This window comes from Balaenoptera borealis (genome assembly GCF_965194805.1).
Source record: "Balaenoptera borealis genome assembly, chromosome: 6".
In the NCBI taxonomy this organism is placed as follows: domain Eukaryota; kingdom Metazoa; phylum Chordata; class Mammalia; order Artiodactyla; family Balaenopteridae; genus Balaenoptera; species Balaenoptera borealis.
This window is the reverse complement of record NC_138863.1, coordinates 18029062-18052371: the sequence shown is the minus strand read 5'-3', so window position 1 is coordinate 18052371 and position 23310 is coordinate 18029062. Positions and strand designations below refer to the sequence as shown.

Here is a 23310-nt window from a genome sequence, read left to right as displayed (position 1 = left end):
ACTACACAGGGGCTCCAGGCAAGTTCTGCCCTCCCACGTCACACAGAGAGCCAGGAAAGGGGCTGTACCACTTTTATTGTCTCCCAACACCTCTGGTTCCCCTCCCTCCCCACCCCTTCCCAGGGTAAGGGCATGCGCCTTCCAAGCTGTCCGAGGGCACCCGCCTGGCCTGGTTCGGTCCTCCTAGCTACCTGCGGAGGAATGACTGCGAGTGGGGCTGGGGAGACAGTGGGCACCACACTCCTCTCCCCTGGCAGAGCCTGGGCACCCACACAGGAAGAGCTGGGCCCTCACCCTCTGAACCACCCTTTCTAGGCCTCTGTCAGGGCTGTCTGTGGGGGCAGGAAAGTGAGGGTGGCCAGTCAGAGGTGGGGAAGGTAGGCACCTGAAGGGAACACAGGAGTTCAGGTGGAGAGGGGGGCACCTCCTAAGTGGAAGAGGAAAGAAATGGGACTAGCAGAAGCCCTCTGCCCAGGCGGAGTGCAGCTTGCTGAGATGGGCAGAAGCCAGCTGGGCAGAGAGCAGGAGAGGGTGAGGGACAGGCGGGGGGCACAGACCAGGGGCCGGTAGGTGGGAAGAAGAGGAACTTGGGTACAAATGGGGCATTCAGGAGAGACGAACATGGTCCAGAGGCAGGAGGGAGTAAGGAGAAGCTCGGACAGGAAGGGGTGTAGAAAGGGTGGAAACAGCTGCCCTGAACCCAGTGGTTCCTGTTGAGAACACAGGACTCCCTCCTCTCCTCAGCCCTGGCTGTGATCTCCCGCCTCCCCATTCCCCACCTCCAACACATCTCAGAACCAGCTCGCCGTCCCAAGTCTTGGAAAACCTGCAGGAGGTGTGTCTCAGCCCACCAGCTCCTAGGAGACCCTTGGCCAGCCGGCGTGCCTTTCTGACCTCTGCCCCGTTGGCTTTACTCACCCTCTACCATCAGCCGTGTGTGAGCGCTGTCCTGGCCGGCCTGGCAGCAGTAGGTGCCCTGGTCCTCAGGTCGCACGTCATGGATGACCAGGCTGTGGGTGTGGCCATGACTGCGCAGCTCGTACTTGTCTCCCGGGCACAGCGCGACCCCCTCCCGCAACCAGCACACTTGGCCCCCCGAGCGGGACACAGTCACCTCCAGCACCGCCCGGCGGCCGACCAGAACTGTCTTCTCGCGAGGGGGGCGGCGGCATATCTGGACAGGCAATGCTGGGGGTGGAGGACGAGGGCTTAGGTTAATAGGGACACACAGGGCCCCAGGAGGAGAGACGCATGTTCCCTCCCGCTGTGGCCTCCACTCCTGGTCTTAGACCTCTATGCCACCACCCCGTTTCTCTCTACCCTCAACCCAAAGTCTCCTGCTCCCCAGGAAATACACTGCTCTCTGTGATCCGCCCCCGGAGAGCCCCGGGAGGAAGGGGTGGGGAAGGTAGGGTTCCTCGGACCAGCCACCAGCTTGCCAGTTCCAGGGAGAGACAGTATTCACTCCAGGTCGTCCATGCCCCAGTTGCTTACCCTCCACCTCTAGCTGAGCCACGGACTGGGCGGGTCCCGCCTGGAAGCGGACCTCACCAGAGTCCTCCGCGCGCAGCTCGCTCAGCACCAGAATGTGTTTCTTCCCTGGGGGTGAAGGGGGCGCTAGCGAGGCCGGAGCCGCCTCTGGGGAGGGTTCGGGGATGAGGGTGGGGCCAGAGTAGGTCCCCGGGTCGGTTCGGACGCGGTAAGTGTGCGCTGGGCGGGGCGGAATTGAGATGCCGAGGGGTAAGAGGGGAGGTCCAGGACCGAGGGCTCAGAGCTGGGGGCCAGGGAGAGATCGAGAGACTTCTCCTTGGGCCGTGGGGCGGGGCCCATTTGACCTGGAGGTGGGACTTATCCTGGTAGGGCGGGGCAGCGAGGGGCCAGAGCGGGTAGAAAGTCGGTCAGACCTTCCTGTCGGATGCGGACGCGGCCTCCGGGTCTCAGCGGGCGGCCTCCGAGCTCCCAGCTCCCGGTGGTCTCGACCTCCGACACGGTGCACTCGAACGTGGCTCCGTCACCTTCGCGGGCGCTCACCGACCGAAGCTCCGAGAGGACAGACACCTTGCGCTCTGGGGCGGAGCCGGGGCCGTGAGGTGGGCGGAGCGGAGCGGAGGGGGCGGTACCATGCCCCGCCCACGCCCCGCCCCCTCCTTAGATGCCCCAGAGCAGGACCCCGGGGCAAGTCTGGTCCGCAGCCGCCGCACCCACAGCTGTGCCCCGCCCGGGCAGCGCTCGGTACCCACCGCGCACCACCAGGTGGACGGGCCCGGCTCGGGCCATCCCCACCACGCAGCTGTAGGTCCCGGAGTCCAAGGGACCGCAGCGTCGCAGCTGGAGAAGGCGGCGGGTGCCTAGGGCCTGGAGTCTGAGCCGAGGGCTGGGGGTGAGCGGCTGCCCGTCCTGGGGGCGGGAGTTGCAAAGGGTCGTGGTGAAAGGTCGTCTGGGCACAGACGGCCCCTGCCCTCCTCGTAGGCGGCCGCGCCCTCTGCTTATGCCAAGCGGTTTCGAGGCACGTTTATGCTGTGGAGCAGGGCCGTCCCGCGCCTTCCGGGACCTCGCCAGGAGTCTCATTGGGAAGTTGTCACCCTTTGGGGACCTTAGGGCTGAGAAGGGAGCCACGGGCGTGGGAAGCATAGAGTCATGTACTGCTCATACCAGCCATGCGTGTGGATTCTGGAATCAGGAAACCTGGATTCAAATATGGGCTCTACGTCTGCCCCTGGGCAATACTTCACCCCACTGCGCATCAGTCTCCTTATAGATAACATGGAGATAATAAGACCTGCCTCATAGGGCTGCTATAAGGTTTAGAGGATTAAATGTAAAGCAAATCTTAGCACAGTGCCAGGTGCATGGCTTAGTGAGTATTAGTTATTTCTGTTGGGGGTTGTTATTGCTGTTATGATGCCGAGGTGGGCTGGGCTGGGGCTGGGCTCTGACCTTCTCCCAGGTGACATCAGCCAAGGCCTGGGAAAGTTCACACTCGAAAGTAGCTGTGTCACCCTCGGTCACTTCTAGGTCCTGTGGCCCCCGCACAATGGTCACTGGGGCCTCTGGGAGTGGGAGAAGGCAGACACGTTGGGCACAAGGGGTCACTGGTGGGCACATTTAGACAAGGTGATCAACAGAGGCCACCAGTGAGTGGGGGGCATGCTGGGACAAAGTGGTCCAAAGGGGATGCTGGTCAGTGGGGAACACAGCGGTATCAGAGGGGTCAACAGGGTAGGAATGGCCCGCTGGGGGTCGGTCACATTTAAGGTGGTCAGTGGGGGACATGCTGGGGCTAGAGGGGCATAGGGGAAACTGGAGCAGACATGCCAGTGGAATTACCCATAGGCAAGCGTGGTCAGTGGGGGCCACACTGGCTGGAATGGACAGGAGACACTGGCCAGTGGGGGACACCATGGGTTCACAGGAGCAATGGGGGGGACCCTAGAGCAGATGTGGTCAGTGGGGAACACACCAGGGCTGCAAGCAAAAATGGGGGACACTGAGGCAGAGTTGCCAATGGAGCCACCCTTTGGCATAGTAAGTGGATTGTTGGGACTTGGGTGGTGAGAGGGGCACACTCAGACAGGCAGAGGGGGCTGCAGCAGGCAGGCGTGGTCAGTGGGCTCACACTCAGAGTGGCCAGCAGGGCCGTGGTTAGGCAGACAGACACCACACCGGCACAAGCACCTCACAGCAGCACAGTCAGTGGTCCATTGGGACGGGGGGTTGGTGGAGACACACTCAGGCAGGGCAGTCACCGGGGCCATACATGGCCAAAGGGTCAGGGGAGTCAAACTCTGGCAGGGAGGTCAGTGAGGGCCACACTGGGACAGGGTCAGTGGGGGCCACACGGGTAGTGGGATCAGTAGAATCACACCCAGAGCAGTCAGCAGGCAGGCAGCGGTTCCAGAGGCCGCACCTCTCACAGTGAGTCTGGCTGCACAGCGCAGGGCATCCACAGTGAAGGAGACGCAGCCCGAGTCGGCCAGGCCCAGGCCACTGAGTACCAGGCAGTGAGCGTGGCCCTCTGCGTGAATTTGGCACGTGGGCCCCGGCTGCAGCCGGACTCCACCCCGGGCCCACTCCCCGGTCACATCCTCCTGGGACAGCTCCAGCTGGAAGGTGGCGCTGCCCCCCTCGATGACGGTCACGTCCTCCAGAGGCCGCAGCACCCTTAGCTGCCTTGCTAGTGGGAGGAGATGGGGGAAGAGGGAGGACGAGGGCTCCAAATCTGGGCAGGGCTTTCGGCCCCCCTCCCCGCCCCCCCCTCCCCCGCCACACACACACCTTGGCTCTGCCTGCGCCACCCCTAACACCCAACCTCGTAAGGCCCTATAGAACAAAGTTCAGAACCAGGGTGCAGGAAGAAGGGAGCAGAGCCATTCAGACTTGGGTGGAGAGAGGGGCTTCCTAGGGTTAGGAGAGGAGATACATACATGAAGGGGGTGATGTGTGGTTAGCGGGGTGAGGAGTTTGGGTGAGGGGTGCTGTGACACTGGAGGAAGCACAGAATTTGAAGTCAGACACACCAGGACTGGACCCTGCCACATAGTTTGTGTGCTGTGTAACCTTTGGCAAATTGCTTGACCTCTCTGGGCCTCAGTTTCCCCAGCTATACAAGGTTAATAGCATTGAGACATGGGTTTATTGTGATTATTAAATGAATGAAGTAAATTAGAAGAGAATACACATCACCAACAACCATTTACCAAGCTCTCTGTGGGTATTTCTCATATTATCCCAATCAATGTTCCCAAAGACCCTTTTTAAAGAAAACTTGGCTCAGAGAAGTTAAGTAATTTGCATGAGGTCACACAGTTAATAGAGGGCTCCATCTTGGGGGTGTGGGTGCTATTTGCCAACCATCCCTGCTTCTCAGCTGGGCCCATGTATCCTGGGGCAGGTGACTGAAGGATAAACACGGCAAGTCTTTCTGGAGTATAATATTTACGTTTATAGCAAAGCCAACTTGGACATACGAAATGGAATGCAAAATCCACATGGACTTCTAAGGTAAATAGAAAACATTAGAAAAAGAAGAGTTTTGCTTTGGGCAGGCTGCTTCAGGTCACACTCCTGGGGGTCAGCCAGGGCTGACTTGCCTTGTGGAGAGGGGCACTTTGGTGGGGGTCTGAGGGGCCCTGGGCCAGCCAGGAGAGACTGTGCCACAGGGCGGGCGATGTGTTAGGAGAGGACGGGGCACTCACGCTTCACGCTGAGCCTGGCCAGGGTGCGATCGTGGTGGCTCTCGCAGCCGTAGGTGCCCTGGTCGGCCAGTACAACGCCGTGGATGAAGAGGCGGTAGACGTGGCCATCCTGGGCCGTGGACAGGCGGGAGTCGGGTGGTAGGGGTGCCCCACCTCGCACCCAGCGCACGGCCCCTGCCGCACCCACTCGGCCTGTCTCTACTTCGAGGCACACGTCCTGGCCTTCCTCTGCCCGCACGTCCTGCAGCCGCCGCAGGAACAGCAGCTCCGTCTCTGGGGAGAAAGAGAGGGGGCCATGGAGCCTGGTGGGCTGACCCCTTGCTCCCTCTCAGGGATCTGTCCCCTGTTATGGCCGGGGCTGGGAGAATAGGTTCAGGAACAAGACTATTGTGTCTCCATCAGGACCAAACCTCGAACATGGAGCCGGGCACTTGTGGACGTGCCCCCTGCTTGGGCAGTCACGGTCCCCGCGTCCTCGAGCTGGCAGCCTCGCACGGTCAGTATGCGGCTTGACCCATTCTGGGCCACCTCTAGCTGGGGCCCTGGGGTGACAATGGCCCCATTGTGCAGCCAAGTGACGTCGGCGTCTGGTGGCGAGACTTCACACCGGAACGTGGCATCATCACCCTCGTGCACAGTGAGTGGTGTCAGCTCCGAGCCCAGCTTCACCGGCGGTGGTTCTGGGGGGTGGGGTCGGGCAGTGAGGTGGGCTGGGTCTTTCCGCCTCCCTCCTCCTCATCTCCTCTTCATCCCCTCATCTCCAATAACAGGCCCTCATCCTCCAGTTATTGAACAGAACCTTCCTGAGGACCTACTGTGTGTCAGCCATGAGGTGTTTCAAAGGACAAGATGTCAACGCCCTGCTACTCCTAGCCACCTCCGCCCAATGCTGGCCTGGCACCCCCCTCTCTGACTCCCTAATAATAGTAGGTCATTTACTATGGACCCAATTTATCTCATTTAACTGTCACAACAGCCCTATAGGACAAGCACTATCCCTCCACTTTGGAGCTGGGGCTCAGAGAGTTTAAGCAAGTTGCCAGTGTCACACAACTACTGGGAAGCAGAATCCAGATTGGAACCTGGTGTGCGCAGTGCTGACTCCAGAGCCCTGCTTTTAACCACTGGTCTGTGCCCCTCCTATTATTTGAGGGTTCCTGGAAAAGGGAGCCCTGAGCCCTCATCCCAGGAATAGTCACGCATGCATTGGTTGGAGCCAGAGGCAGCGAGGTGGGGTCGGGGCGCGGGGGCCCAGAGTGGTTCGGGCGTGTGGCCCTTGGGGGGGCCAGTGAGGGGTGCACTGTTACCTTCCACGCTGACGAGGAAGATGCGGCTGTCCTGGGGCGTGTCGCACAGGTACTCCCCGGCGTCCCTGCTCCGGGCCCCCTGCACCCGCAGCACCTGCCTCGCCCCGTCCTGCTCCAGCTGTACCCGCCCCTGGCTCGCCAGGCGCTCCCCGTCCTTGTACCAGCGCACAGGGCCCCCCGGCCGGGAGAGGTGCACCGCCAGCTCCAGGTCCCCACCTGGGGTGCTGCGAACCCTCGTCTGGGCTGCCTCGGGGTCCACCACCCGCACTGGGGGCTCTGTGGGCTCAGAGCCAGGGGTCACCGGGAGGGAGTGGCCCGTGGGCTGGGAGGAGGGCAGTGGGAGGCAAGACGGGGAAAGGGACCGAGAGCGGTGGGGCAGGGGGTGGGCCAGGTGTGCTAGAGAAGGGGGAGACTCATGGGTTTCGGGGTGCGACTCTCAGGCTTCCTGCCCGGGCTATACTCACCAGCCACTTGGACGGTGAAGCTGAGGCTGGGGGCCCCCGGGGCTGCCCCTGACTGGCAGGTGTAGAGGCCTGCGTGGACCGGGTCTGCAGCCCGGATGCAGAGGACACGGCGGGGGCCCTCGGCTCGGAGCTCCAGGCCCTCACCCTCCTGCACCGGCCTCCCGTTGTGGTTCCAGAAGACGAGGGCACCAGCCCGAGACAGTTCACAGCTCAGCACCAGCGGCTCCCCGGGGGCCACGCAGAGCGGGCTGGGCGCTGCCTCTGGGGCCAGGAACTGGACTGGGGGCTCTGGACAGAGAGGAGAGGTATCAGCTCGGTGATGCCCCCACCTCCCGCACCTTGGCTGGCCGGGAGCACCCACCAGCCAGGCTGACGTTGAAGGTGACGGCTTCATCACGGGTCTCACACACATACTCCCCGGCGTCCTCAGGCTGGGCGTGGGGCAGGGTCAGGGTGCGAGTGGGCCCCTTGGCACCCAGCTGCAGGGCATCTGATGCTTCCACCTCCAGCCCATCCTTGTACCAGCGCACCTGGGACCCAGCCGGGGCCACCTCGCAGCGCAGCTCCACGCGCCCTGGAGCCCCGAACTGCAGGTCCAGGGAGCGGGCCGCCGGATGCACAATCCTCTCTGGAGTGGCTGGTGGGTGGACAGAGAGAGGGGAGAGTGGGCTCGGCCAGCAGGCCTCTACCTGCCTCACCACTAGATTCTCAGCCCTTTGCAGTGCAGCTCTTGGGAACGGTGCCACCTACAATCCGTGGGCACTCACTGCGTGCCAAGCACACTGCAGCTCTTTTCTCAGCTACTCCTGACACTCCCTATTGTTGGCTTCACTTTATAGATGAGGACCTGAAGCCTCTTTATCGAGAACTGACTTGCTCTAGGTCACATGGGAAAAAAAGAGGTAGACCCACACTCACAGCCACATCTATCTGACCCCAATGCACATCTCTCCCTACCCCACCCGCACTTCCTAACCCCTTTGCCTGCTCTGCCTCCGATCACCACCTGAAAAACCATCTATTTTCCTTATTTGCTGTCTGTCCACTCTCACGAGAAGGCAAGCTCCATAAAGACAGGTTTTCTCTCCTTGGTTCACTACTGTATCCCTCAGCATCCAGAACGGTGCTGAGCACATCAGTATTTGTTGAATAAGTGAATGAATGAGTGCTCCTGATTGCTGGGCTCTCTCCACCAGGTCTCTGGTCATTGTCCTGATATGATTTGGGCAAGTCAGGGCTCTCTAATGGCTGAGAATGAGGAGGCTGGGGGAGGGGGAAGGCTGGACAAGGGGAGAGCTGTGTGCAGCAGTCAGGGACCCTGAAGGTGCAAGAACTGGGAGGGTTGGGTGTCTGTCCCTCAGCCTCCTGCCTCTTTTCCTCCCCAGGGTGTCCCACAGACTGCCCACCTGTGACGGTGACAGTGAAGAAGGCTGAGTCGTCTCCAGCGTCGCACACGAACTCGCCCCCGTCCTCGGGCTGGGCAGCAGGTAGCACCAGGCGGCGGCGGGGCCCATCACTCTCCAGCACCAGAGCCTCGCTCTCCTCCACCTCCAGCCCATCCTTGTACCAGCGCACGGGGGCGTCCTCCCGCGACAGCTCACACATCAGCACCACACACTCCAAGCTCACGGCGACCAAGGTCACCTCGTCCCGGGGGTATATGATGCGCACCGGGGGTTCTGCAGAGTGGGGACAACCACAGCCTGTCACAAACTCACCGTCAGCCTCCCTGGAGCCATCTGGCAGCATGAAGTCCCGGTCACCCACAATCATAAGAGTAATAAGGATAATAATAGGTCCAAAATCTGTTCTCTGAAATCCCTGGGGCCAGAAGTGCTACAGAATCCACAATGCTTCCGATTCCAGAAATGGTGCGTTTATCATATATCACCTACCGCCCTCAGCCCCCACTGTGGTCCCCCCCTATAATCAATCACATTAACATTTCTGCAATGTAACATATAGATAGATTCACCCTAAGCAGGCTAATTAAAAAGTACAAATAGCTTCACAGAGTTAAGTTCAGGTTTTACTGAAATGACTTTTAATACCAAACTTACAAAAAGCCTTTTGATTTTGAGGTGTTTTTTTTTGATTTCAGAATTGTGGATAAGGGATGGTGCATTTGTAATAGCAAGTACTTATATACAGCTTGCTAGAGTTCCAGGAACAGTCATAAGCACTTTACACCCTCGTAGCAATCCTAAGGAGTAGGTATTATTTTATACCCATTTCCCAGATGAGGAAACTGAGGCATGGTGTGATTAAACAACTTCCTTATGGTCACAACTGGCTATACCTACTCGAGGGCAGGAGGAAGAACTACCATCTGATAAAGGGAGGGTCAGACTCTGCAAGCAGTGGTAAGGACTCCAAGCCAAGGCTTGCTGGAAACTCAGTAATGAATTTTGCATCTGTGCATGAGTTGTCAACACCTAAGATTTCCCCAGGGATATTAAATGCTGTTTCTAGGAGTTCATCTGCAGCTGCTCTGGAGTGGTCAGTCTTTCACAGAAAGGAGCCATGTCCATATTGGTGGTGACCAGTGCACTGAGCCCAGGCCTGCCCATGCTTTCACGTACCTTGGAGGTCTCCCAGAATCAAGTCTCCAGGACACTTTCGTGTTCCTTTAGCATTTGGCCCCCTTGTGGCTGGGCTGGGGAACTGCCAGCTTCCTGGTCTAGGTCTTCGCAGAGGTGTGTACGGGCAGATGTGCCCACCAGTGCACACTCAGCCCTTGCCTCCGCCTCCTCCCTAACTGGGCTTATTCTAAGAGTCTACAAGATGCAGGGTGGTTCTCTGAGGCCCAGCAGCACCAGTAGATTGCAGAGTGAGGCTGCCTGAGTGGTGGGGGAGGTGATGGAGGCAGTGGAGTGAGAATGGGGTGCAGCCATGGGGCTGGGGTACCTGCACAGCTGGGGCCCTCAGCTTGGCATCAGACTTGATTCTCCTGGTCCACACAAGGTGTGTTGTGTGAGCTTCTTATGAAGAATCTGGTGTTTTGCGGGGAGGCCAGTTATGAGCTGGAATGTGTGTGTCTGCGGCCATTATGTCTGGCCAGGGGTTGGGGCGGGAGAGGTTAAAGGGATTCACTACGGGACAGAATATGTGCAGAAAGGCCTCTTCGGCTTTGTGACTTGTGTGCTTCAGGCTGCACTATTTGGGGTGCAGGGAGTCGGGGGGCCCTAAGTAGCTCAAGCCTAGGCTGAAGCATTGTTCCTAGGGCAGGGCAGGGTAACCAGATGATGCCAGCATCAGGATGGTCGCTCCAGTGCAGCCAGTGGGTTCTTCTGTGCCACCCAGAGCTGCCTAGGTCCCACACTCCCCATCCCCCCCGCACACACACTGGGATTGGTGCTGTGGGCTGCAGTCCCAAAGTTTCTGGCACTGAACCGTCACTTCCATAGTCATCCTGTGCTTTCCCGATTTGAACATTCTCTCCCCACCTTCAGCCCAAACCCTGACCCCCACTTAGCTAACTCAGCCGCTGCTCCAAACGGCCATTTTGAAGGCACTTCCTGCCTGCCAACCAGGTCAGCAGCCCCCAGCTTCGGACACCCACTGCACCCTATCACGACACCCGGCAACCCTCACTCTGAGACCCTCTAATATGTCCAGCTCTCCTGCCAGTCTGGGCACTCCCGGAGGGACGTGCGCGTGTGTGTCTGTGAGCTGCTCGGTGTCCGGAGCCCACCCCGGGGCTGGCTCCTGCGGGTGGCATGGCGACCGACTTTCTCCGAAGCCCTCCCTGATCTCCAGCTCTGCTCTCTTGACCCCTCATCCCTCACAGCACTTGTCACGAGGTGTCACTGTACATTTATTTGCGTGTTTATTGGTTAAACACAGGGGTCGCAAACTCAAATGCCCACGGGGGCCAGGTAAGGTAAGGTCAGTGGCTGAAGTGGTCTGGGGGGAGCAAAAAGGAACAGCGGGCAGGGTGGGACAGAGGAATGTGGGCCCCGTGTTACAGGGGCAGCTGCTACTCAGCGCCAGCTGTTCGTCGCCAAGGGGGGAAGCGGGACCAGAGGCGCCGGGTCTTCGGCTTTTTCAAGAGGACGCATAGCTCCGGGTTGTTATTTGAACTGTCCTGACTTTGGTAAGACTCTGCAGGCCAAACAAAACATATCTGTGGGCTGTATGGGGCCCTAGGGACTGCCCGTTTGCGACCCCTGGTTAACGGCTGCCTCCCCAGCTCTCTGGCAGCTGGGAGCAGGGACCACGTCTGCAATACGCACCAGTGACCTGCAGCACCTGGCCCAGTGCCTGACACATAGAAAGTGCTCAGTAAATGAGACGGTGAAGGATAGCTATTCCTGGCCTTGGGCGCCGGGGAAGAGCCTGCTTATCGAACACGGACCCTGGGGTCTTCCGGGCAGGGCCCCCCGGTCCATGCACCTGCAGCCCCCCCTCCCCCCTCCCCCACATGCTAGCTAGGGGCTATGTGGCCAGCTCCCCCAAGGGCTCAGGACTGTCCTCTGGTGACCGCGGGCAGCTGGGGTGGGCCCACACCTGTGACAGTGACGGTGAAAGAGGCAGACTCGTCATCGATTTCACACAAGTACTCGCCCGAGTCCTCCAGCTGGACGGCGGGCAGCACCAGGCGGCGGACGGTGTCCTCCTTCTGCAGGAGCAGCGCGGGGCTCTCCACCACCTCTTCGCCATCCTTGGTCCAGCGCACCTCGGCCCAGGGCCGGCAGAGCTCGCAGGTCAGCACCACGCGCTCCAGGCGCACGGCTGCCACGTACACCTTGCCGCTGGGGTACACGATCCACGAGGAGACATCTGGAGGACAGGGACAGCTGTGGCCGGGCGTCAGGGGCTGGGGCCGAGGTGCCTGGCTGCCCCACCTGAGCCACGCCTGTTCCCTACTCCTGCAAGGTGGGCTGTGTGTTGAAGAAGAGGGTCTTCCCTCGGACCATGGCTCACAGCTGCTCGGACAGTCACTCACGGCTGGGGCACGGTGGCACAGCGGGGACTGTGGTGTCAGCCTCGGCTGTAGAAACTCCCTACATTCTCTGGGTTGGGACAGGGACAATACGAAGGGTAGGACTGGGGAGAGGAGGGCTGGGTGCCCAGATGGAGCTGCGGTCTCCTGCAGGCCTCAGACCTTCTGACCCCTCTAGTGCCTGGGCCCACCCACCCTAGACCCTGCCCTGTGGTAGCACTGCCACCCCTAAAGCTCCCCTTGGAGGATCTTCAGAACAGAGAAGGCAGGCTTTCCTTTGATTGATGTAGCTGTGACTGGTGTGTTTATGACAATGCATTTTCTGCAGGTGACTGAACCTCAGGGTGCAGAGCATGGGTTGGGGAGAAAGCTAGGGGAAGGGAAGCAGGGGCTGGGAACAGTGGCCCAGGAGTGTAGCAGCTGCCCACGCAGGGGCAGGGCACACCGTCCCCCTCCTGCGGACTGCCTGGAACCCCACCTGTGATGGTCACGGTGAAGTAGGCGCGCTCGTCCCCAGCGACGCACTGGAACTCGCCCCCATCTGGAGGCTGGGCGGCGGGCAGCACCAGGCGGTGATGGGGCCCCTCGTTCTCCAGCACCACGAAGTCGCTCTCTTCCACCTCCTGCCCGTCCTTGTACCAGTGCACGGGGGCTTCCTCCCGGTCCACCTCACAGGTCAGCATGACGCACTCGGAGGTTATGGCGTGCACAAACACGTGCTCCCGGGGATCCAGGATGTGCACGGGGGGGTCTGGGGGGAGCAGAGATGGGATCACACAGACACCCAAAAACAGGAGACATGAGTGCACACTGGCTGCTTGGCTGGGGTGGGGTGCTCTGGGGCAATGACACGGACTACTGAGGGCGTGGCGGGTGCGGTGTGACAGATCACATGGCACTGGAGTGCTCTGTGAGTTCCCAGAGGATCAGAGGGGGTTGGCTGGGGACACAGAGGGCTTCGTCTAGGCTGAGAGGAGGTCACTGTCGCAGGTCCCATCAGGGCCGTGCTTGCTGCTGCTTTTTCAAGGAGGCCCCCGGAGGGCTGATCGCAGGACGGGGAAGAGGTGGGAACAATTTAGTGGTGATACCGTGGGGCAGCGCTCCCTACAGGTAGTGAGTTCCCCGTCACTGGGTACATTCAGGCAGGGGCCAGAAGACCTTCTGGCAATGGGGCCACTCAAAGTGAGAAGATGGAGCTGGATCAGTGGTTCCTGAGTTGTTCTCCCAGAGTGGCTCTCCAGGCTCTGTCCTGGATATTCTGGCTCTGGAGGCCTGGGGGAGCCTATGCACTTATGGCTTCCAGGGTGGTTCTGAAGCAGCCAGACATGTACTGGCTTCTGAGAGCCTCTGGACCACTGCACCTAAAACTCCCTTTTGACCCTGGCCGCCTGAGGCAGTGGGATAAGCAGTCCTGGGTGTGAACCCACCTAGGGTATTTGCTGCTGTGTGATCGTGAGCGAGTTGCATAACCTCTCTAAACCTCAGCTGCTTCATCTGTGAATGGAGATATACTGCCCCTCACGTAGTTGTGAACACTGAATGCAAGTGTACATTTTAAGTATCCAGCATAGGAACTGGCTAGTAGGTGCCTAACAAATGTTAGCTCCCACCTCCCTTCCCTTAATTGAATTGAGGCCCCCCCACTTTCCCGCCAGCCAAGGGTACATGGGGGCCAAGTGTGCTGGAGGGTGGTGCATGGGCAGTGTGATCTGCAAACATGTCCCCTTGCCCCCTAGGGCCCTTCGGAAGGGACCCCCAAGCAGGCAGACCAGGGGGGCAGGGTTCGCACAGCCCCCAGGGTCAGCCTCAGCTGGGGGGAGCCCAGGCCGCCACGGTCCCTGACCTTGGACGGAGACGCTGAAGAAGGCTGAGACCCCTTCCGTTCTGCACTCAAACTCGCCACTGTCCTGGACCTGGGCCTCAGGCATGATCAGGCGGTGTTTGCACCCATCCATCTTCACCACCAGCGACTCGCTCTCCTCCACCTTCTGCCCGTCCTTGTACCAGCTCGCTGGGAAGTCCACCCGGGAGAGCTCACAGGTCAGTACCACCCGCTCCGAGGTCGTGAAGGTCAACGACACCTTGTCCTGGGGGCTCAGGATGTGCACCGGGCTCTCTGCTTGGGAAGAGGTGTGGTCACGTGCGGCACCCTAGTTGTGCTCTGCTACCCCAATAAACACCCCACTCCAGGGTATGTGCTCAGGGTAGGGGGGTGGGCACATCAGGCCGGATGTTTGCCATCGATGCATTTGTTGGTTTAAAAAATTAGTTTTGGGCTGGGACTTCCCTGGTGGTCCAATGGTTAAGACTCCGTGCTCCCAATGCAGGGGGCACGGGTTCAGTCCCTGGTCGGGGAACTAAAATCCCGCGTGCCGCATGGCGCGGCCAAAAAAAAAAAAAAAATAGTTTTAGGCTTACACAACAACCCTTAAGAGCAGTGGTTTTAGTGTGCATAAGAATTCCCAGGGAGCCTGCTGAAAATGCAGATTCTTAGGCCCCTCCCCCAAGCGTGCAGGGGCCCGGGAATCTGCATTATAAACCAGCCTCCAGATGACTCTGATGTTGGTGAACCTGGGTTGCATTTTAGAAATGCTGCTCTGGTTGCCGGTTATTTCTCACTTTGTCCTCCTCCTGGGATGCTGGCAGCTAACCACCTCAAGGCCCTGCACTTGGGCACTGAGGAATCCCTTGATTGGCCATACAAACTCCAGCAATGGTGCAATGGCAAATGCCAGCATGTTCCCTGAACTTTCAGACCCCTACCAAGATCTGTCGTCCTCGGGGAGGCCTCATTCCCTCTCCTTCCCTGTTTCCCCAGGTGGCAGGGTGTGATTCTGAAGCCAGACCGCCTGGGTTCATAATCCAGCACCAGCACTCATTAGCTTTGTGACTTTGGGCAAGTCACTGAACCTCTCTGTGCCTCAGTTTCCCCATTTGTAAAATGGGATGATGAAAGAACCCATCCTGTAGGGCTATTGAGAGGACTGTGCTAATTAATATATATAAAGCGATTTAGGATTGTGCCTGGCACACAGAAAGTTGCTCCGATAGCGTTAGTCATTACACGATAGGGCAGGAAGCAGTCAGGGACTAGGAGCCAAGGTCTGTGTCTCTGAGATGAGAAACATGACAGAATCCTGCAAACCACAAAGTGCCCCAGAGAATTTGGATATGATGCTGGTGAAGATAATTAGGGGTCCCCTATACATTGTGCATGAGTTGAAACTGAACTCCTGGATTACTGAGCCCTCCATCTGAGCTCACCGTGGATGCTCCTTACCCTCTTGGCCCAGATGTGAGAAGCAGCAATAGCATTGGCCTCATTTTGCTAATGGGACTGCTGTGTCTTGACCCTATCTGCCCACCCTGGTCCCCACCTGCACGAACCTTGGATGGTGAGGGCAGCCGAGTCCTGCACACCTGGGCAGCTGAAGCCAACCAGGGCCCCGCTGTCCTGGTGCTTGACAGCTTTCAGGATGAGTCTGTGCTGCAGGCCCTTCTGCTCCACCCGGTACCGCAGGGCCCCAGGCTCCACCTGGCCCTCTGGCTCATTACTCTTGAGCTCTTCCCCATTAAGGAACCAGGTGCCCTGGATGATGGTGGAGAGATCGAGGGAGAAGACGGCATCTTCCCCGTCATACACCTGCACGTCGTCCAGACCGGCCACCAGGCGTGCTGTGGGCACTGAGATGGGACAGAGTTTGTCCATCAGAACCAGGGGCGTGGCAGAGGGCAGAGACTGGCAGGTAGAAGGCATATAACAGGGACTGAGGGCCAGGGAAGGGAGGAAGGTGATGGGGAGGGTGTGACTTGGGGTACAGCGGTTGACAGCCTGGGCTGGCAGGACCGACTCACCGAGGTGAGCAGACCCATGGAACACAACATGGGAGCTGCGGCCATGTTCGCTGACGGTGCAGACGCGAAAGCGGTAGTCGCCCTCGGAGGGCACACAGTCTCCCGGCACCTCCACGGCCCCAGCTTTCTCAATGCTGAAGCACTGGATCCAGTCTTCTGAGCCTACCTCCTGCCGTTCCAGCCGGTAGATGAAGGGGGTCTCGGGAGCTGGCTCGGGAGGCTTCCAGGTCAGCAGGACCGTGTTCCTGTGGCCCTTGAACATTTCTGCCAACACTGGGGGTCCCGGGGGATTGTGCTTGACGCCTGAGACAAAGGCAGGGTTTGCGTCCGAGCCCTGCTCCAGCCTCCCACAGCCCTCTGACCTGAAGTCCACTTTGCCAACCCAGACTGTGGCATCTGATCACCCTCCAGCCCTGACCCTCCTGGCCAGCCCTTGAGGAGGCTGCCTAGGGGTTTGCAGGCCCTCACATTTGACTCTGAGCAGAGTGGTGGTACGGGAGTTGCCCAGGCTGAAGGTGACCTCGCCAGCATCTTCTCGGGTGACCCCTGGAAGGACCAGGGCATGCATGTGGCCGGAGCTGCTCTGGCAGGTGGCTGGCAGGTCTTCCCCATCTCGACTCCAGCGCCCTTCCACCCCAGCCTCGCGGGTCTCCACCAGCAGCACCGCGTTCTCTCCCTCAAAAACATCGAGCTTCCGGGGCAACCGCTTCAGGATGGGCCCTGAGACACGGATGGGAGTCCGTCAGCCCGGGGTCTGGGCATCTGCCTGCCTTGGTCTCGGCCTCCTCCCACTGGCCAGCCGACCTTTGACCGTCACGTTGGCCACGGTGCGCACCCGGCCGCGCATCTCGCACAGGTAAACTCCGTCGTCATCTGCCTTCAGCCTGTGGATGATGAGGCGCCGGACCATGCCCTCCTCTATCTGCTCGTACTTGCGGCAGGGCAGCAGCCGCTGGTCCTCGCGGAACCAGGCCGTGGGAATGCGGGAGTTGGGGACTTTACACTCCAGCACCACAATCCCATGCTCCCGGCCCTCCACGTCCTGCAGGGGCCTCGTGAAGCGGAGGCGAGGCTCTGTGAAGAAGGGAGAGACCAGAGAAGGCTCTGGAGAGGGCCCGACCAGGAGGAAGACTCTCCTCCCATCATCTACTGCCTAAACCCACATTAGCTCCGGCCATTTGCTCTTCTCCCAGAGCCAGCAGGCATTGTGGAATCAGAGAAACCCCCAGAAGGGAAGTCAGGCGACCCATATTCTCATCTGACCCTGACACTCGCTAGCCACATCACCTTGACCAAGGCTGTTTTCATGATCCTGGGTCTCAGTTTCTTTACTCGTAATGTGGAGAAAGGGATGGAAGGGCTTGGACCACATCAGTGATTTTCAAATTGTTCCCTGGGGCCCTTCACAGGCACCACACACAATTCTGCAAAGGTTTGAGTTGAATTTCATTTTGAAAGTACTTGAACCACTTTCAAAACTGCATTTTACAGAAAGAAAGCACGATGATGGAAACAGCCAGTGGGTTCACTTGGGCTGCTGGGGAAGCACGTCTGTCTTGTCATGCGGCTCTGGGAAGGAAGCTCTGCCATCATGTTGGGCTTTTCTCTCCTCAGGGGGTTAGAGTTCAGCCCTGCCCGGCCAGTCTGTACACATCAAACTGTACCCAAGAGGCCACCACTGTGGCACAGGTGCCACATGCTTGATTGCGTGCCAGGCAGGGCTCAGGAGATTTGCCAACTTTTTTTCCTCTGAGGGAAAAAGTTGGGTAATAACTAGCAAAGGTATAATGTCATGAGTTGTGATGAACTCCTATTATGGAGAGCTTTAACTTCCAGTGTGAGTTTGGGGTGTTTTCCCTCCCTGAATTTTCTATTTATGAGCAATGTAAGCATTTATTAAATACTGTTGGGGACTCAACTTTGATATATAAATTTCCTCTCCTTCACCTTCTTCTTCTTGCAAACCTGAGAGCAGTCTAATGAAAGAATGGTCAAAAATTGCGGGGCATTTTTTCTCTCCCTCAAGTTTTCTCCCTTTGGTGCGAATCAGGAGTTTCTCAATGTGACACCTGCAGCTAGGCCTTCCCCATAGGGCTCACAGACTAGACCCAGTTATGTATGGTTAAAATGTGTATATTCAATTAAATAGACCCCTTGTTCTCACTGATTGACTTTATAAGTACATGTTATAAATTTGGATTTAGAAGTTTACACCCACAGAATGATCCTTTTATCTGTCTTATATATTGGGGCCCCAGATGGGATTTCCATCCGGGGACAGGTTGGTGAAATAACAAAGAGGTTGAAAAACAATGAACTACAGGAGTTGTAGGTCCCTCTGGGTCTGTACATGAATCATTCCTTAAAGCCCTTTATCTAAGAGTGGTTTTCCAACATCTGCCTCAGAATCATTTGGGGAGCTTGCTAAGAAGTTCCTGGAGTAGGTACCCTGCAGGCCTACTAAATCCGAATCCCCGGGGAATGGGAGGTGGGCGGGAAATGGCATTTTAATACTCAGCCTCCCTTACCCCCCACCGTCTTCTGGGCACTGAGTGGGGCTGGAGTTAGGAGAGTCTGGGAGGGCGCTGGAGGCCCCTCCCCAGGGCCCCGGCCGCCCGGGGGCGCCGCGGTACCTTTGACATGCAGCTGCACGGCACTGAGCGTCTGGCCCGCCGAGTTGCGCGCGGCACACACGTAGAGCCCGCGATCCTTGGCCTGGCAGTAGAGCACCTTGAGCACGAAGCCGCCGTCGCGGTCGCGGTACATGAGGCGGCGGCGGTCAGGGAGCAGCGGGTGGCCCTCCCAGAGCCATTCGATCTCGGGCTCGGGCTTGCCCATCACGTAGCAGCGGAACTTGGCGTGCTTGCCCTCGTTCACCCAGAAGGTCTTGGGCGCGCACTTGAGCGGCTCCACCACGGGGTTGGGGGCCTCGTCCGGGTCCTCGGGCGGGCTCTCGGGGGGCTGTTGCACCTGCAGCAGCGCGCCGGCCCGCGCGTGGCCGTGCGCGTTGCGGGCGTGGCACACGTAGACGCCGGAGTCGGGCAGCCGCGCCGCCAGGATGCGCAGCGCCAGGCTCGCGCCCGGGCGGCCCTCCGCGCGGCCAGGTTCGAGGGAGAAGTGGCTACTGTCCCACACTTCGTCCAGCGCCATCCCGTCCTTCTCCCAGTACAGCGTTGGCGCGGGGAGGCCCCCCACCTGGCACTCCAGCACCACCTCCGCCCCCCGCAGCACCCACTGGGACCGGGGCCCCGTCAGGAACACCGGGGCGCCCTCCCCGGCCCCGGGCGGCGGCCGCGGGCGTTCGGCAGGCTGGGGCTCGCGCTCGGGGGCCGGCGGCTCCAGCACGGTGACGGCGGCCGCCGCGTAGGCCTCCCCGGCCGCATTGCGGGCGCGGCACACGTAGACCCCCGCGTCGGTGGGCAGCGCGCCGCTCAGCAGCAGGCTGTGCTCGGCGCCGTCCGCCGGGAAGCTCAGGCGCTCCGAGGCCGCCAGCTGCTGCCCGCCCTTCTCCCACACGACAATGGGCGGAGGCTCCCCCAGCACCACGCACTTGAGCTCGGCCTCGGCGCCACTTACCACCCGCACGGGCCGCGGGAAGCGCAGGAAGCACGGGGGGCTCCCCTGGTCCCCCGAGCCCGCCTTCATCGCGGCGGCGCGGGGGAAGGCCGGGAGCGGCGGCGGGAGCCCGGGAGGCGGGGCGCGTCTGGGGACCGGGCGCCGGGACCCGCGGGGCTTTCCCCTGGCCGCCCGCTCCCGGTTCACCTCCTTACCCTCGGCCCGGAGCTGCGGCTCTGGCGGCGGCGATTCCCGGGTCGGGGCCCAGGGCTCAGGGGGCAGTCCTTCCTGTTTGCCTCCCCAGCGAGGGGCCCCGCAGCCTCCCCTGCCTGCGGCCTGGCTTCCTGCTCCGGAGAGCCAGCCTTCCCAGCCCCCTCCCACAGCCAGGGCCTCTTTCCCCTCCTCCCTCCCACCTCCAGCCGCCAGGTCCCCAGCCGCCCGCCAGGCTTGGGCCTGAGTGGCAGAGGCGCCTGCAGCTGCCAATCCCCAAAATATTCTCTGATGACACAGCTGGAGGACGAGAGCCCAGACTGGCTCCTCCAGGCCAAGTTTAGAGCAGGCGGGACCACCTGCCCCCGGCCCTAGCCCCAGTTCCAGCCCCACCCCAGCCCTTCCCCCCAGGACCGGCCCAGCAGCTGCGTGGTTGAAAGGGGCCCCAGAAGCTCTGAGGGGCTGGCGCGCTCTGTCTCCCTGACAAGGAACGCTTTTAGGAGCTGGCAGACCCCGGCTTCCAGGCTCCTGTCCCACCTGGTGTCACCTCTGCGCTGGGTGCTGGGTTGTGACTCACTGTGTGTGTGTGTGTGTGTGTGTGTGTGTGTGTGTGTGTGTGTGTGTATGTAGCGGGGAGGGGTTGTACGTGTGGGTCAGGTCACTTGGGGTGAAAGCCCTCGCCAGCCCCTCCCCCACATTCCTGGCGGGAGTGGGAGATAAGGCTCAGGGCCACAGACATCTACGTCAGAGATAGGAGGTCTCAATGCCATGGGCAGGGGCAACTGGACTGCGGGGCGTGGGAAGGGCTGGGGAAGACTGGGGTGAGAAGGGTAGAAGAGGGCGGGTGGTGGGATGGGGAGGGCAGAGTGGGGAGGCCCTGGGCAGACCCTGGCAGAAGGGGCACGGGGCAGGGTGTGGGTTCACCGTTGGCAGGGCCAGGTGAGCTATGTGGCCTCAGCTGCTCCTCTTGCTGCTGGCCCCACGGGGTGGGCATGGCTGCCATGGGCCGGAGCTGGACCGGGAACTTGTCCTGGCCAAGGTGAGGGCCTTGTTCCTGGATGCCTTGGGAGCCCCCGCGGTGACTGGGGAAGGTGGGAATCCTGGAGTCAGGCGTCTGCCCCGAAGACAAGCTGTGAGGGGCTTCACGCGCAGGGCCTCTGAGCCCGAGGAAGAGGATGTCTCCCAGGCCATCCTTTTCCCGGTTACAGGTAACGAGGGTGGGGAGCTGGCACCTTGACTTTGATAAACAGTGTGGTACTGCAGGGGCTTGGGGGCCAGGCAGGTCTGCGTTTGAATCCCAGACCTGCGACTCAGCTGGCCTTGCAGTAATGGACCAGTTACTGGACCTTCCTGAGCCTCTGTCTCCTCATCTGTAAAAAGGGCAATAATGCCTACCTCTCAGGATTAAGTGAGATGGTGTATCTAGCGTGCATGGTTCACAGGAGGCATTTGGGAGATAGTTGTCTGGGACGCCAGGGGTCTCTAGGGACAGAGATATCTGGGCATGGGCCCCTTCCTGCCATCTTTCCTTCTATCTTTGCTTTTGTTCCCTGCTGCAAACACTGTTTCTTTAGCCCCAAGTAGCTGAGACTTGAGAAGATATCAGGGATGCAGGAGAAAGATTAGTTGGGAAACTAGTCTACCTTCTCTTGAGTTCTCTCCTCATCTCCCCATGTTGCACTGACTCAATGAGTAAAGCCCTCCTCTGGCTAAACTTTCTTGTAATCTGGCCCACTTTGCTCTCAGAGAGGATCCCTTGCCTCCCTGCACTTTGGGCCCCGTGCAGCACAGTGAGTGTGGCTTTGGGATCAGGCAGAATCCCAGCCTGGCTGCTTAGTAGTTAAATGACAGTTCATCTTTCTAACCCTCAGTTTTCTTATCTGCAAAATGGATCAATTGTGAGGTTTATATTGAGATAACCCACATAACAGTACAGCCCCAGTTGCCAGTTCTTCAACTCATGCTGGTTCATGATTGTTTGGTGCCATCTATATACCTGTCAGGGTAAGGATGCCAACTGCATTTTCTTAGAAAGCACTGTCCTTATTCTGAGTTACATCCTTTCTCCTCCCCCGTCCTCCTTCTCCTCCTTCTTCTTGGTGTTAACCTGCCTTTTAAGGCGGAATTATTTTAAAGACTTTCTCATGCAATATTTCTGACATGTAAAAAGACATAAAGAGTAATATAACGAGTGCTTGTGTACACAGCATTCAAGGTACCATTTCATAGTATCAGATGAACAAAAATTTAAATATAACTATCAATTCTAGGCATTGGTGAGGGGAGAAAGTGCAGGGCCTCTTACACATCGCTGATGGGAATATTAATTGGTAAAACCACTTCAGAGAGAAGTTGGCAATGTCTGGTATTTTTGTAGTCCTTTAATGATGAAATAACAAACGGGGAGCCTCTGTCAGTTCCCCAGAGACTGAGGAGAGTCCCGCATCTGGCAAAGCACTGAGTAGAGCACTTGGCAAGCTCATGAGTGGCAGCCACAGACCTCCTGCTGAGGAGGAGAGTCCCGGGTTCTGCCAGTCAGGGCTGCTCTCTGCCTCCCCTCTGCCTCCTACAGGTGCCAGCCTCGGGGATGAGCCAGCTGCCGGAGAGCTGGCCCAGCAGGCCAAGGAGGGCCTCTTCACGTATGTGTTCCGGCCATCGCAGCACACACGCAGCCGCCAGGTGACGTCGGCCCAGCTGTGGTTCCACACGGGACTGGACAGGCAGGAGACAGCAGCCACCAATAGCTCTGGGCCCCTGCTAGGCCTGCTGGCACTGTCATCCGGGGGTCCCACAGCTGTGCCCATGTCACTGGGCCAGGCACCCCCTCGCTGGGCTGTGCTGCACCTGGCCGCCTCTGCCTTCCCTCTGCTGACCCATCCCGTCCTGGTGCTCCTCCTGCACTGTCCTCTCTGTTCCTGCTCAGCGCGGCCCGAGGCCACCCCCTTCCTGGTGGCCCACACTCGGGCCAGGCCGCCCAGCGGAGGGGAGAGAGCCCGCCGCTCCACGCCCCCACTGCCCTGGCCTTGGTCTCCCGCCGCGCTGCGCCTGCTGCAGAGGCCTCCGGAGGAACCTGCCGCGCATGCCGACTGCCACAGAGCGGCCCTCAACATCTCCTTCCAGGAGCTGGGCTGGGAACGGTGGATCGTGCACCCTCCCAGTTTCATCTTCCACTATTGTCATGGGGGCTGTGGGCTGTCCACCCCGCCGGACCTGTCCCTGCCAGTCCCCGGGGCACCGCCTACCCCTGTCCAGCCCCTGTCTTTGGTGCCAGGGGCCCAGCCCTGCTGTGCTGCTCTCCCAGGGACCATGAGGCCCCTACGTGTCCGCACCACCTCGGATGGAGGTTACTCTTTTAAGTATGAGACGGTGCCCAACCTGCTCACGCAGCACTGTGCTTGCATCTAAGGGAGTCCTGCTTAGTGGCCGAGTCCCCACCATTACCAGCCTGGAGGAAGGGCAGGGTTCCCACCTCCCCGCTCCCTCCACCTCTCTGCCTGGAGGCTCCCCTCCCTATCCCGTCCCTGTCCCACGGGTAACGTGACAATAAACAGCATAGTGCATATGACTCGGTTGTATTCTTAGGCTTCTCTGACACGTTGTGCGTGTCGGGGCGAGGTCTGGGCCCCGGGAGCATGGGATTGTGGGATCTCAGGTCACTCAGCCTCACTTGACCTCAGAGATGTGGGGTTCACCGGCTGTAATTGGATGTGTATCTGGTAGGAAGCTACAATGCCTGGGGATGACAAAAAGGTGCTTCCCAGCTCAGGACAGCCACTCTG

At 59.5% G+C, this 23310-nt stretch overlaps 2 protein-coding genes and 1 long non-coding RNA gene across 5 annotated transcripts; 2 read left to right on the top strand and 1 right to left on the bottom strand.

Annotated features, from left to right (window-relative positions):
• Positions 1–46: 46 nt before the first annotated feature.
• On the bottom strand, positions 47–19686 carry OBSL1 (obscurin like cytoskeletal adaptor 1). 3 transcript variants are annotated; one of them, XR_014245940.1, is made up of 22 exons: positions 18400–19686; positions 16571–16840; positions 16235–16486; positions 15767–16069; positions 15299–15595; positions 13755–14027; positions 12390–12662; positions 11476–11748; positions 8373–8645; positions 7328–7603; positions 6967–7254; positions 6503–6778; positions 5606–5875; positions 5196–5468; positions 3908–4174; positions 2938–3050; positions 2241–2397; positions 1905–2066; positions 1495–1599; positions 1115–1188; positions 919–1010; positions 47–191 (listed from the first exon to the last, which is right to left on the bottom strand). XR_014245940.1 is itself a non-coding variant. In XM_082396506.1 (21 exons), the coding sequence occupies exons 1-21, from the start codon at positions 19409–19411 to the stop codon at positions 405–407; spliced, it is 5706 nt and encodes a 1901-aa protein (XP_082252632.1). In that variant the 5' UTR covers positions 19412–19686; the 3' UTR covers positions 212–404. The 3 variants fall into 3 exon arrangements, 2 of the variants coding, with proteins under 2 accessions (XP_082252632.1, XP_082252633.1); XM_082396506.1 differs by lacking the exon at positions 47–191 and adding an exon at positions 212–427 and having other exon boundaries at positions 919–1188; XM_082396507.1 differs by lacking the exons at positions 47–191; positions 919–1010; positions 1115–1188; ... (9 more) ...; positions 7328–7603; positions 8373–8645 and adding an exon at positions 10779–11070 and having other exon boundaries at positions 18400–19680.
• Positions 1606–8477, top strand: LOC309630812. The gene is made up of 4 exons (XR_014245943.1): positions 1606–1699; positions 5598–5832; positions 5966–6121; positions 8352–8477. It is a non-coding gene; the product is annotated as an uncharacterized lncRNA (long non-coding RNA).
• A 370-nt stretch (positions 19687–20056) lies between the features above and the next one.
• On the top strand, positions 20057–23096 carry INHA (inhibin subunit alpha). Its single transcript, XM_082396525.1, has 2 exons — positions 20057–20739; positions 22104–23096. Exons 1-2 carry the CDS (start codon positions 20478–20480, stop codon positions 22934–22936), a joined length of 1095 nt encoding a protein of 364 aa, XP_082252651.1. The 5' UTR covers positions 20057–20477; the 3' UTR covers positions 22937–23096.
• Positions 23097–23310: the final 214 nt, after the last annotated feature.

Bases quoted from the DNA above. Each gene is read 5' to 3' on its own strand.
- OBSL1 (XM_082396506.1), bottom strand. From the start codon at position 19,411: ATGAAGGCGGGCTCGGGGGACCAGGGGAGCCCCCCGTGCTTCCTGCGC. The intron at 15,596-15,766 runs GTGAGTCGGTCC...GTCCCATCTCAG, and splicing joins CCATGGGTCTGCTCACCTCG to TGCCCACAGCACGCCTGGTG. The intron at 12,663-13,754 runs GTCAGGGACCGT...TGCTCCCCCCAG, and splicing joins CTTCAGCGTCTCCGTCCAAG to ACCCCCCCGTGCACATCCTG.
- INHA (XM_082396525.1), top strand. From the start codon at position 20,478: ATGTGGCCTCAGCTGCTCCTCTTGCTGCTGGCCCCACGGGGTGGGCAT. The intron at 20,740-22,103 runs GTAACGAGGGTG...TGCCTCCTACAG, and splicing joins CATCCTTTTCCCGGTTACAG to GTGCCAGCCTCGGGGATGAG.